Source organism: Acomys minous, assembly GCF_964271855.1.
Source record: "Acomys minous genome assembly, chromosome: 9".
NCBI classification, from domain to species: Eukaryota; Metazoa; Chordata; class Mammalia; order Rodentia; family Muridae; genus Acomys; species Acomys minous.
In genome coordinates, this window is record NC_140490.1 from 39,294,944 (window position 1) to 39,308,831 (window position 13,888).

Below are 13,888 nucleotides of genomic sequence, written 5' to 3' on the forward strand. Positions count from 1 at the left end.
TCAATAAGGCTGGGAGCTCATTGGAGGCTCTGAGGAGACAAGGCCACATCACCAGTCCTGGCCACCACAAGCCAGGAGCTCCTTAGCTGCTCCCAAGTTGTCTCACTCTAGACCTGGCCGAGAGTGGGATGCTTGGGTGTCTTACAAGTTAGGTCTTAAACCAGCACTAAAAGAGTAGTTACCAAGCCCTCAGCAGCAGGCCCCACATAGCATTTCTGCCCAGGGATCTTTAACCATATTTAGAATCCTCTCCGGAGCTGATCTTGTGCACTCAGGTCCCAAATGCAGCCAGTGTTGGTCATTAGCCATAAAAGTTAGCCTATCTCTGCCAGGAAGAAGTTTCCAGGGGGTGGCGGGTCTGGTGAGGGCCCCTGCTTTTTCCCTTCTAATGCTCCTATCCCAGCATTCCATGCTTCCTCACAGGTTCCACTTCGATTCTTTTCTTTCTTTCTTTCTTTCTTTCTTTCTTCTTCTTCTTCTTCTTCTTCTTCTTCTTCTTCTTCTTCTTCTTCTTCTTCTCTTCCTCCTCCTCCTCCTCCTCCTCCTCCTCCTCCTCCTCCTCCTCCTCCTCCTCCTCCAAATGAATGGAGAGCAGGCACCCGGCCCCCCCACCCCACCCCCAGGCATTGCTGCCCGTGGGCAAGGGCCAAGGCAGAAGCTGGCTCCTGTCCAGCTTATCAGGTGCCCCTTGGTGGTGGGTCTGTGGGCCTACCCGGGGAGTATGGGATGCCTGCATGGGGTATGGGGTACAGCTCAGGGCGTCCATGGTTTTCCCTTCTGTGAAATTTACCAAGGAGAGTGTCGCATTCTGAGGAGCAGACCTCAAGGCTTGCTCCCTTTGATGGTGTATGCCCTCTGTAGTCACAAGGCAGCCATCCTCTCCCATTCCTCTTATGAAGGCCAGTGTGCCCTGAAGAGCAAACAGGAAGCGCTCATCCTGTTGGGTCCTGGCAGCTTATATTCCTCTGTCTCCAGGACGCAGGCAGCCCTTTCCTGGCTGGGAAAGACTTTTACTTTATTGCTATTTCTAATGTTGGGCCTAGGATGAAAGGGCGGAGAATGTTTGTGCTGCTCAGCAGGAGGTGAGCCTATGCTGCCATCAGGACCTGGCCTTCATCTTTCTCAACTGTTGTACAATGCCCGGGCCCTCTGCCCACTGCAGGGTAGAGGCAGATTGGGGACATGAAACATGCTGCTTGTAGAAGGTATAAGTCCCCTGATGATAGTGTTGCTATGGTTACTATCCATCTGGAAAAACATGGGAGTAAACAAGATACAGTACTCACTTGCTTGGCTGGAGTTTCTCCCTGTCTCTCCTTACTTTTAGAATGGATGTAGCTCCTGCTTGCTGCAGAGTCGACTCATTGGGGGTAGGAACCTGGGCCTGGACGTCCATCTTGACATGCATGTTGCTGGGCTCTGCAGAAAGGAAGCCTTGGACTTCAGCTCCTTGGTACAGAAGGCAAGGGCGTGACACCCTCACCCCGTTTTTTCCAGGGATCTCCCATTCCTAGACCCACATACCTACCTCACTGCTCATTGCCAGCACCACATGGCCAGGCTGGCATTGCTGAATTGAAGCTGAATTGGCAACATGCCATGGCCATGAGTCCTTGAAACGTCCCAGGGGAAACTAAGGCCATTGAAACTGGAGCCGAAAATCAAGAACCCGGGGGGAGGCTAGTGAAAGCTCAAAGATGTCCTCTGGGTCCTTGGGAGTCCTCCTCACGTTGCCTTGACCTCTGGTGCTTGCTTCTGAGGCACTTAGTTGCTTTCTTTCCATTTCTCTCATCCTGCCTTCCCACCCAAGTCAGGGGCCTGCACCACTAAGGTTTCACTTTCATCTCTGTCATTTCGCTGCATGGAGAATCAAGGACAGTATGACCTCTGTGTCCTGAGGCACTACAAATACACTCTTCATTTGGCATTCAAGCAAGCTGTTCTCTCAGTACTGAGAAGCTATGCGGTACACTGTACTGAGACTGGGGGGGGGGGCAGCTCCGTGAGGCTAAGGTGGCAAAGGGAGCCCTTCCTCCAGCTGGTGCCGACAGCACTGGCCAGCCTCCCTGCCTTACACTCACGGCTCTTCACTCTTGTGCAAGAGACCCAGGTACAGCACCCTCCAGAGCTCTTTCCTGTGCAGCCTTGTGTTGGTCTCCCTTTTCTACTCATAAGACAGGAAACTCAGTGCCTTTGTGTCCTTCTCAAACACGGGGCTATTTATTTATCTCTGTGACAATTGAGCAGAATGATTTCCTGGTTTAGGGAAGGAGACCTGTTGTTCCAAGTATGACTGATTCCCCCTTTCCCTGCCCCACTGCCATTATGAAAGTGTTCTGAGTAGCCAAGCATGCCCATCTCTACACATATGTAACAGATTTCTGCACGGGATTAGTTGTTACTCTTCAAAATACACACACCATCTCAGGTATGGTGCTGCATGCACTGGTCTAGTTACTCAGGAGACTGAGGCAGGAGAATTGCAGGTTTAAGGCTAGCCTGGCTACCTAGTAAGTCAGGCCAAATTGAGACCCCGTCTCAAAGCAAGCACAATAGACAAGCATTAGTATTGTAAGTTTCAGGCTTGTTTTCCACACAGCTAGCTACCAGTTTATCTCTGTTTATTCCAGGATGTGTCCAAGCACTGACTTTGTCAGCATAATCTAGAAAATACAGAATAACAAGAATATTAAAATTTGTTCAGTACTAGCATGTTAGACCCGTGTTGGCCCAGAGGATGGTATAGAAGAGCCCTGTAGTTAGGATGGTGACATGAGCAGGTGCACAGTGTGCACAACAGACACTCAGGAATAATGTATACATCCCATGAAGACAGTGAGGAAGCAGGGATGAGATGGGCAGGTTACTGTGTTGCCAAGAAGGGAGTTGGGAGGGACAGATCTCTTGCCAGAGGGCACTCCCTAGTGCCATTGGTAATGGTGGAAGATCTGTCTTTTTGTCCCATGAGATGGTCTCGAAGGGCAGGAAAATAGACTGCATAAGCACCAGTTACAGGTCAGACTCAGTCTCTCCCAGTCTTGTTTCCCCCCCCCTCATGATTTTGTTTTGAAGAAACTTTGGACATAAAGAATGCTGGAAAATTTTTATTATATTATTATTAATAGACAATCTATATACTACAGTGTGCAATGTGCTGCTTTAGTACACACGTACTTAGGAGAAGGAGTAGATTAACCTGGTTAACACGTCTGTCCCTCATAGTCTGTGTTTACATTTGGGGTACATTAAAAATATGTGTTAGTAATTATGAAATGCATAGTATTATCAATGTAGTCACCATTCTGGGCACATCACTGAAATGCTCCTTAAAATATAACTGAATCTTTGTACCCTTGGGCCATCATTTCCACTTTTGCCCCACCCCCATCTCAACTCTCATGATCACTTTCTATTCTTGACTTATAAGCTAAACTTCTTTAGATCTGGCATCTTAGTAAGCTCATACAGTATTTATTTATCTTTCTGTACCTGGCTTCTTTCATTTAGACAAGGCCCCCGAGGTCTCTAAAGTTCAGGTCTGTACATATTACAAAGGACAAGATTGCCTTGAAAGAGGAACTCTGACCCTATGCAGACTTGACAGCAGCTGCCACATTGTGCCTTGTTCACTGTGCTCTCAAGACATCATCAGGATGATCCATTCCTAAATTTTCTTTTTTTGTTGTTTTTATTTATTGTCATTGTATGTGCTTAAGTGTTTGCCTGCATGCATGTATGCACACACAGTACAAGCAGAGGCCAGAAGATGACGTGCAGTCCCCTGGAACAGGAGTTGCACATAGTTGTAAGCTGCCATGTGGGTGCTGGGAACTGGCCATGGGTGCTCTAGAAGAGCAGCCAGTGCTCTTAACTCTGAGCAGTTTCCAGCTACAGCACGGATTTCTTAAGAACAAGAAGTTCAGAGTGGTCATGTTACTATCCAACTTAGGAAAGGTAATTCCTAGTGTGTGCCTCCCATACAAGACCTTGTCACTTGTCTCCAGATCACTTTGGAGGATCCCATCAGAGGCACACACTGTGATTGGTTCTCCAGCTTTTTAGAGCCTGCAGTATTCGTACCCTTTTGTTTGATATTACTGTGACATTGACTTCATGAGTCTAGTCACAGCTTCCTGATTTCACATCCAAATGTGTTCTTTCAAAGACTTTTCAAACACTATGTCGAGCCCCCTCCCCTTGAATTCTGCAAATGGGTGATGCATTGTGTCCGTTTGGCCACACTACTACCTGCATGCAGTTGGCCACATCCACATCACGGTACTTCTCACATGCAGTTTTGCCTGGGAAATGCGAGCCAGAGCCAGATTCAGATCTTAGTCCCACCACTTATTTACCCAATGGCCTTTCACTGGTCCCCATTTCTCCTAACCTCTCCATTTTCAAAACAAAAGGTGGAACTTTTAAGCCCACCCATCTTTTCTCTTAAGGCTCTGCTTGCTTTCTCCTGCTTTCTCCTGAAGAGTACACCTGTGGTTCTACCTGCTGCGAGCTGCCTCCTGGAGCAGCCACTTGTTGTGCCCATCCCTACATTGCCAACAGGGATTTAGGGGCATATGAGTTCTCTAATGCCCTGAAATGACCACAGGCTCTTCTCTGCCCTACAGCTGAGATCCTGGAGCTTGCTGGCAACGCAGCAAGAGACAATAAGAAGGGACGGGTCACGCCTCGGCACATCCTGTTAGCTGTGGCCAACGATGAAGAGCTAAACCAGGTACGGGGTTCTCCAGCCTATCCGCAGACATGCTAGTATACACTCAGACCACCTCAGGGTAGCTGTGGTGCCTGGCAAGACCCTGAGAAGCTTCCTACCTGTTGGGGCTTCACTGGACGCGGGGAAGGGAGGTGACATGGGTGCTTGGGCCTCCCGGGAGGAATGACAGTGTAAGTTCAAACCAAATGAGAACCCAGGGCCTTGGTTGCTGTATAGTAGGTCTGAGTGCTGTCGGCATCACTGTAGCTACCACAGAGGTAGGAGCTGTACCAGCTCAGAGCACCTATGTGCAAGCAGGGCTGACTTCTTTAATCGGGCAGGGCACTCTTGGAGCAGGGAGTTGGGGTTCACCACCTGTGACTTTGGTTTTCCTGCAAGCTGCTAAAAGGAGTCACCATAGCCAGTGGGGGTGTGTTGCCGAATATCCATCCTGAGTTGCTAGCGAAGAAGCGAGGATCCAAGGGAAAGCTGGAAGCCATCATCACGCCTCCACCAGCCAAAAAGGCAAAGTCTCCATCCCAGAAGAAGCCAGCAGCTAAGAAAACAGGAGGCAAGAAAGGGGCCCGGAAGTCTAAGGTATGGGATCCAGCAGGGGTGTGTGGGGTCCGGTAAAGAAGGTTCACACAGGATCCCCAGCCCTTCTCAGAGCTGATCTCTGATGGGAGAGCTGACTGAGACAGGAACATGTGGGAGTCCAGCTCACTGACTAGTCCATGGTGTCTCAGTTGCAGGACCGAACCCCTGTGGACTTGGGGGTGGGTAGTGGGCTTGTTGGGAGAAGCTAGAGGTGGCTGACAGCCCAGCCCCACACCTCCTGTTCCCGGTCTCCCATGCAGATGCGTGAGCCTATGGAAAGGTTTTCTTGTACCAGGCATCAGCCATTATACAGTCCTCAGAGGGGCCATCTGCCTGCATGCCTTGATGCTGAGTTGTACAAGCTCATTTTGTTGCCATGGCTACATGTCCTCTTTGGGTATGCTCCAGCAGGAGTTGTCTTTCGGAACACTTGCTTCAGTCAAGAAAGAAAAGCAATGCAGTCTTCAGGCAGTTCCTCACAGACATAGTTTCACCTGAAAGCAATGTCCTAGATGCTGGCCTCTGTAGAGGAAGCCTCTCAAGCATGACCCAGAGATAGTTTGATGGAGAAGGGCAAAAAACCAAACCAAAACAAACCAAAACAAAACAAAACAAAAACCAAAAACAAAAAAACTCATCTGTTCACACTGTTTGGGGGCCTGTATGAGCCTGGGGAGAGGTACTGTGTCTCCTCACACATACTTTGTGGATGCAAACAACACAGCCCTGAAATCACAATCTAAACAAATACTTCTTTCTAAGGCCCAGGATTGTCCCCACTCCGGACCCTGAAGAGCAGCCAGTATTTCCAGATACATGCCATCCACCTTGCTCAGGAGTTCTGGAGGAGGTGGGGCAGGCAGGGCAGGGACGTCATAGAACGTTCCTTACTCACTTCTGCTAACTATAAAGTGAGCAAACTGGCAGGTCCCCTCCCCCTCTCTATATTTGCAGTTAGAAGGAAGGGCAGAGGAAGCAGGACAAGTGCCAGGGAACACCTTTGGAATGGGAAAAGAAACACGGAGAAGCCAAGTCTCTTCTCCCTTGAAAATGGACCCTGGGGGCCTGGCTACCCACAGCGAGGCCCTGTATTAGGTGCTGGCACCAACAGGGTGGAATCATGTTTTGGGCTTGGCCCTTACCCTGCCTGAGCCTTGCTCCCCTTGACTCTAGTCTTCTGTAGATTCTGCCCAGTGACCTTTCTGCTTGTTTTTTATGGACTGTATGAGTTTGTGTATGTGGTGTGTATGTATGTGCAGGGTTTGTGTATGATTGTATTGTGTGTGGTGTGTGTATATGTGTTTTGTGTGTGTGTGTGTGTGTGTGGTGAGTACATGTGTGAGTGTATTTGTGTGCATTTGGTATGTACATGTGTATGTGTCTGTGTGTGTGTGTGTGTGTGTGTGTGTGTGTGTGTGTGTGTGTGTGTCTGTGTCCTGGTGTCCCTCCAGCTCCTAGTAGCTATGTTTCTAATAACCATATGTCAATAATCATTCAAACACTCAACTTTTCCTTTGATTACAAAAGCAGGGAGCCTGTGATGGTGGTCTGTTTTTCTTCTACACAATAAAACACATTGTCTGCTTACTGTACCAGTATTTGGCTAACATTAAACCCTGGGGGAAGCTGAAATTGGAACCGTGAGCAGCTAATTTTCAAAACATTTGTTTAATGTAAATTGTGGTGTCAGCTCCCAGAAACAGTGCAAGACCTGGCATCTCCATGTTGGCATGGAACATTCTGAAAACTACCTTTCCAGGGGCATGTGCAGAGCACCCCACCTCAGGGGCATGCTAAAACACTTGCACTGAAGGGGAGTTGGTATTTTTCAAGTGTCAACACTGGAAGTCCAAATCATAATTTCCTCCCTCAGTTGTATATGATTTGAAGGTTTTGAAAGTCTCCAGTGTGACAGCTGAGTCAGCTACAGTGGGAGCAGTGAGAGGAGACAGAGAACCTTTCTGGACTCAAGTCCAGGGCTCTGGATGTGCCCTAGGCTCTCCTACCTGGGTGGCCTCAGGCAAGTCTGCCCCCCTCTCTGCCTTGCTCTGCTGTAGCCCATAAAATGACAGGGTAGTTCCAGCCCTAGGAGCCAGTGACTGGGCACGTTGCACAGTGAATGGTTGTACAGGCAATGTGGGCAAGTTTGGCAGGCAGGAAAAAAGATCTTGCTCCTGCCACAGTCCATAATGAATCCCATAAAGCCTTATATCTTTTCAGAAAGCCTATGTATATAAAACCATGTATGTGTGGGAAGCCCTATCCTAGATGATAAGTTGCCTAGCCACTGTTTTGGCCGTGTAGTACAGTGTCAAAAGTGGAAGGTCTGTAGCCTGGCTGTATTCGAATTTATGCCATTTGTGTGCCCTTGGTGCGTTCCTTGTGGTGCTCAGTGTCTCCAGCTGTGAAGTGAAGCTTCAACCCAGGGACCGCGGGAAGTTTAAAAGAGAGCTCGTGCAAAGCACTTGGGACAGTGCATGTCGCCTGTGAGGCCGTCTGCCCTGACCTTACAGTTCTTTCTGCCTGCTGTGTTCCACGCCCTCCCTTTTCCTGTATGAAGATCCCCTGGGTGATGAGGAGGTACCGATCACTCACTACCTGGCAGAAGACAAGGCTGTTTGGTGAATTACTCTTTTTTGAGGAATAAACACTTCAAGTGCAAACTAAGCGATTACTATGCTATCAAGGCAGTGGTTCTCAACTGCAGGTCAAGACCCTTTTGTGGGTCCTAGATCTGATATCTTGCCTATCAGATATTTACATTATAATAAGAATAGTAGCACAATTAGTTATGAAGTAGCAACAAAATAATTTTCTGGCTGGAGGGTCACCACAGCATGAGGAACTGTACTAAAGGGCTGCAGGTTAGGTGGGTTGAGGCCCACTGTGTTAGGGATGTAAAGAAAGGGGTTAGTTCTTAGGAGGACTTGCCACCCTGACAGTCGGCCTGCCTGCCAGCCTTTTGATGATGGGTAGGAGATGAGGCATGGTGAACTTGGTTGATGGGTTTCCTTACGTTTTGACACTCTATCGTTTTCGACCCTGAGCTCAACAGAGTCTTCAATGTGACTCCAGTTTGACTCTGACCTGCTAGTGTTTTTAAAAGCATCTCCATGCATGTCCAATACATGACACTTTTGCATTTACATAAAAAGGGTCAGATTCTAAAAATCTTAGTCATTTGAATTAAATGGAATTGCTTAGATCTTTCTCTCAAGCTTAAATGAGCAAAGAATTTACTACCTGTGTCACCACTTCATGAAAGAGAAGGCATGTTTCTTTCGAGGCAGGAGGGAGGATGTGATGCAGGCAGTAGGCTTCCCTTGAACACTTGTGATGAGGAGGCAGTTGCTTCTTGAATGCAGGGTAATGGGGCTGACTGTAAGTTCCCTGGGGCTTCCGCTGCTTCGACAGCCTCACGTTCTCGGCAGAGCAGATGGTTCTCTGCAGCACTTGGCTGATTTCTCTCATTCAGTTAACTAACTTTAGCCTCAGTTCCATTTTACAAGTGAGGGACCTAAGGGAAGGCAATCAGTTTTTAGTTTGCCCAGGTCACACAGCTAATGGAGCCAGGATGCAAATGTAGAACTTACAAGTTCAAATAGTACTTGTGCATTCTGTGGTTGTGGGCTGCTTCCTGGCTGGAGTCCTACTTTTGTGATGATACAAGACTGCAAAGCCATCCACTGCAGGGTAAGTGAGGCTGCAGTCTTAACAAGTCACTGCTGAAAGCCACCAGCATCCTCACTGCTTAAGGCTCAGGTTACACCCATGGCTCCTGGCTTGCATAAGACCGGAGGAACTGAATGCCTCTCCCCAGAAACAAGCTCTGACAGCTGGGTGGCTGACATTCATCCACAAGGCCTTTCACCACTTAGAAGGTGGTGTGCTCAGCACAACACTAATTCCCTATCTGTGTAGCCCTCAGGAGACACCTGTATCTGTGTAGCCCTCAGGAGACACGCGCATCCCATTCCTGGCCATGGGGCGAGCATTTTCCCTTATGAGTAACAGCACTGTACTGACTAGAATAGTGGTGTTCAAATCTTTATGCGTTTATAGCTCCTAGAAGAATTTTCAGAAAGCATTGTAGCATATGCATGTAAAGTCTAATAGACTTTTCATAAGAAGTTTGAGGATATTTTGGTATGTTCCATATATCATTTATAATGTTTTGTCATTTTTTATATGCATCTAGTAGAGTCAACTACCGAGTAAAATACTCACAAAGTAGTGTAGTAACACTGGGAAATTTACATGTTTTTACTTACCTTCTTTTTACTTAACCCTATAGAGTTTAATTCTAACATTTTATTAAAAGTGTGTGTGTGTGTGTTTGTGTATGTGTGTGCGCGTGTACGTGTGCCTGTGTGCCCGTGCTATTTGTGTGTGCATGTGCCACCATTTGACCATTTGAGTATAGAAATCAGAAAACAGCCTCTCGGATTCATTTCTCTGCATACACCTTTACGTGGGCCCTGGGGATCAAGCTCAGGTCACCAGGTTTATGTGGCTTGTGCCTTTACCTGCTGAGCCATCGCATTAGCCTCATGTGAGGCGTCTTTATGCCTAATGACTGCTTTAGAAAAGTTAAATTGTATTAGGAAGATCTCCTCCCAGTTGATTCAAGGGTCCTAAGATGTATGAACTTCTGAGTTGAGAGGTCAGCATCCTGTTCATATATGAGCCGTAAGTACTTTGACAGCTGTGCTCTCTAGAATGATGAAATGAGAACAGAGAGGTTTGTTACAGCAACTGCACTCTGTCTTCTTTAATCCTGGTACAAATGTTCTGCGAAACCCTTTAGAATGGGTTTAGGCTTCCAAGTGAGTCGCAGAGACAGCATGGAGGCTTCAGTACTCACCCTCAGCGGGCTTCCCTGTTGTTAGCATGCCACACTCACCCCTGGGCAGCAGGACACTGGCACATTTCCGTCGGCCACATGTGCATCTCAGTGGTCTCCAGCTGTAAAACAGGTGTTTCTTCAGTTTTGTGGAAGCAGAGGATTGAAAACATCAGACTTGTGAATGGCTTCATCAGTCTTCGAGTTCTTCATTCCCAGAAACTGTGTCACAAAGGCTGTGACTTCCCATGCAGTTCTTGATTATACCTGGATCTCTCCTATGAGTCAGGTCAGATAAATTCCAAGTATGAGGAAAATGAATCAGTGAGAATCTGGATATACCTCTGCTGGCATTCTTTTCTTGATGAAGTGCTCTTGTTTTATCTCAAGACCTTGGTGCTTTGGGTTTAGCTTACTTAGTTTACAGAAGGTGTTAGCTATGTCATTGCCAAAGCAGCCCTCACCACTAAAGCAATCAGCAAATTACATGTGTTTTCCATTCAAGGAAGACTGCTAATACATCAGTGCTTGCTAAGTGGGCACATGGAAGGACGCAGGCCTTGCCCTGAGCCTCCTTCTGGGAAGCAGAGCATCTGTAACACCCTCATCTAGGTAGTTGTTTGCATTAATCTGTACTCAGCCACACCTTAGTTTTTTCCACTGTGCCTTTCTCAGATCAATGTATGCTGATAATCTAGGGGAAGGGAAAGAAAAAGGTGTGGTTTGGAGTCCCCACCGTCCCCACCGTCCTCATCCTATAAAGTGTCTGAGCCAAATATTCATCCTTAAAAAAAAAAGTAAACAAAGAGTACATGTCCCCAGAGCCATATGTTCTGTCACCACTTACCCAGGCAGTGCAAGGAGAGGTCATGACGGGGATCAAGGGTAGAAGGACAAACGTTAGAAACTGGGAACTGAGGGCCCTGGACCTCTTGGAAGTCGCTCAGGAACTCCAGGGTGCACATATTTTAGTCTGAATGATGCTGGAGAGTGTGCTAAAGTGGATGGTGCTGTGCTTGTGGGGATGCGGCAGCCCGCATGGCCTCCACAGCTGCCTCAAGGGAAGATTGTGGGAAAGGGCGTCAACTAATGTCACCCAAAATGGTTTGCTTTCTTCTTCTGTTTGGAGGCAGCATCTCATACTGTCGCTCAAGCTTGCTAAGAACTCACTGTGTAGCCCAGGCCAGCCTAAACTAATGGCAGTTGTCCTGCCTCAGCCTGCTGAGCACTGGATTACAAGGGTGAACCTTGAACAATAAGATTGAGTCACGTGCAAATATCTAAAAAGGGAAGTACCTAAAACCATTAGTGAAGAGATTCTAGTCTAAATTTATGAAGTGGCTCTATTTTAAATTATTACAAATGTTGGTTTTGCTTTTAAGATTTTTTTTCAAGATTATAAGTAGTAAAAATAGAATTTTATTTTATTTTTCTTAAAACTCTGGACTCTGAAAATAACAGCACCCACTGTGGGACATGACAGTGGCTTTGTTTCTTGTGGCCTCTGCTGTGGGACATGACAGTGGCTTTCTTTGTCTCTTGTGGCCCCCACTGTGGGACATGACAGTGGTTTGTCTTCTGTGTCCTCTGAGTTGGTAATGGGGGTGGCCTGGGCCTGTCTTCCTGTTAGGAAGGGCAGTTGTGTGACCCCTGACAGATTGTCCACGTTGTAATTCTTTGGTTTGTACAAGAAGAAGCAGGGAGAAGTCAGCAAGGCAGCCAGCGCAGACAGTACAACAGAAGGCACACCTGCAGATGGCTTCACTGTCCTTTCCACCAAGAGCCTCTTCCTCGGCCAGAAGGTAGGCAGACACAGCTCAGTTTGCTCCAGGGCCCCGGGAGAGAGAGGGCACAGGCTGAGATTCCTGGGTGTTGTTCAGCTCAGTGGGTGGACAGAGAAACTTCCGGGTGGCTTTCAAAGTAGCTCCATGGAGGGGTGAATGCTGATGGGATCACCAAGCTGGGTCAGGTTCCAGAAAGAGGAGATGGGAGTGCAAGAAGGCCGGAAGCTCCCACTGGGGCAGGATCCTTGAGCTCAGCCTAGGGAAGGAGGTGCTCCTCTGGGACGGGCTGGTCATCAGGTGTCATGGGCTATGCAGGGGAAAGATGGACCAGGTCCTGGTGGGCACTGACCTGACGTAGGGAGCTGGTTGTTCTTAGACAAACTAACAGGTATACCAGGGGCTTCTTCACTGAACCACCAGGCGACTCCTTGAGCTAATTGTTTTAACCACGGGCAATATATTTTCAGCCGCCCCAGTGATGCAGCTTTGCCAGGACGCCATGGTTTTGTAAAAGTTGATTCACTTTTATTGAAAATAAAAATGATGCAAAGGCTTTTAAGACCTGAAAATGAGAGTTGATTAAAAGAGGAGTGGGAATTGTCTCAATTTATTTTAATCCTGTGTAATATAAACCTCAAGGACTGAATTTGACCTTGCAGGTCAGTTTGCTTAAAGGGGGGGTATAAATTGGTTTGGAAGCTGCATCATTTTTAGGTCCTCACTGTCAGTTTTCTTTTGCATCACAATGACACCGTTTTCCTGCTCACTCGTTGCCAGTTGCCCCAGCCCTTCCCTCTTCTGTCACTAATTGCACTCAGGCTCTCATGATGCAATTCCTGCGGTGACTGCTCCGGATTCTAACCATCGCTGTTTACGTTCTATGACCGTTAACTATGGTTTGTGTGCATTTGTGTAAAGCAGCAGCTCTAGTTGTCATCTTAAGGTCTGGGGCTTTGACAGTTTAACTTCAGCTCAGCGCTGAAGGCAAACACTTGAGCCTACTTCCACACCTTTACCAGGACCCATCAGAGTGCCTCAGTTGTCGCTGATGTGTGAGATCCCTCTGCTGCTTAGGACTAGCTGCCTGTATTCTCCTTCACTAAGGAAATGAGAAGCCAGGACCGGGAGGCCTGGTGAGCAGTGACATGCTCAGCCCCTAAGCACACCTCTTCCTCACCCATCCTGCTCTTAGTCTTCTCCACCCTGGCCTCTTCATATTCTCTCCCCTTCTGCTGCCACCCCAGAGCCAGCCTCAGCTAGAACTCACATTTGCTTCACTGGAAAAGACACACTTGCAAACAGTATGAGAGTACCGAGCCCTATAAGTGGCTGTGTGCCAGCACACATGCCTTTCTGTTGAGGAAGAGATGGGATCAGGTCTGCATCTGCGCTGTTGCCTGGAGGCCCGCTGAAGACACCTCACTTGTGCCTGCAGCTCTCCTCCCTTTGGGATCATCCTGGTCTCAGACTGCAGAGTGGGTACCTCAGGAATAGAAATTATCAGTCTCTTTAATGCCCCCTGTCCGTCTCAGAGCTTGCAGTGTTCAAGAAGCCATAGGAAAGTATCAAGACTCTGACAATTTGTAGATGACCTGGTGGGTAGAATGAAGGCATCAGTCAGGCTTGGTCCCAGAGCTGGTTTGAGATCTGGGCTTTGGTGAAGACTTGCTGAGCTAGAACCTAGAGTGGAACAGTCGGCCCTGAGAACAAAACCTATTGGGATCATAAAACTGCCCTTCCTGTCGCCTGTGTGCACAACAGGATGTGCCAACACCTGTGCTCTCCAGAAGAGGTCCCCAGAGTCACTGAAAACACTAGCCAAGTGACCTGCATCACCTCAGTCAGCCTGCCATCCTTCACTCCTGTAGCACAAGGCGGAGGACATTACTCTGAAGCAGCATTTCCAGGCCCTTTATTGGCTTTAACTATCAGGTGAGGGCCAGGAGTCTTAAA

General features: G+C 47.9%; 1 protein-coding gene across 4 annotated transcripts in view; it reads left to right on the forward strand.

Moving 5' to 3' along the window:
* Window positions 1-13,888, forward strand: part of MACROH2A1 (macroH2A.1 histone) — a 62,710-nt gene that overhangs the window by 26,381 nt on the left and 22,441 nt on the right. For 2 of the 4 annotated variants that reach the window (XM_084795815.1, XM_084795813.1), the window contains exons 3-5: window positions 4,626-4,732; window positions 5,111-5,308; window positions 11,843-11,953. In XM_084795815.1, coding sequence (XP_084651941.1) covers window positions 4,626-4,732; window positions 5,111-5,308; window positions 11,843-11,953 — 416 coding nt within the window. The remainder of the gene's footprint in view (window positions 1-4,625; window positions 4,733-5,110; window positions 5,309-11,842; window positions 11,954-13,888) is intronic. The other 2 variants (XM_084795816.1, XM_084795814.1) reach the window with 1 other exon arrangement.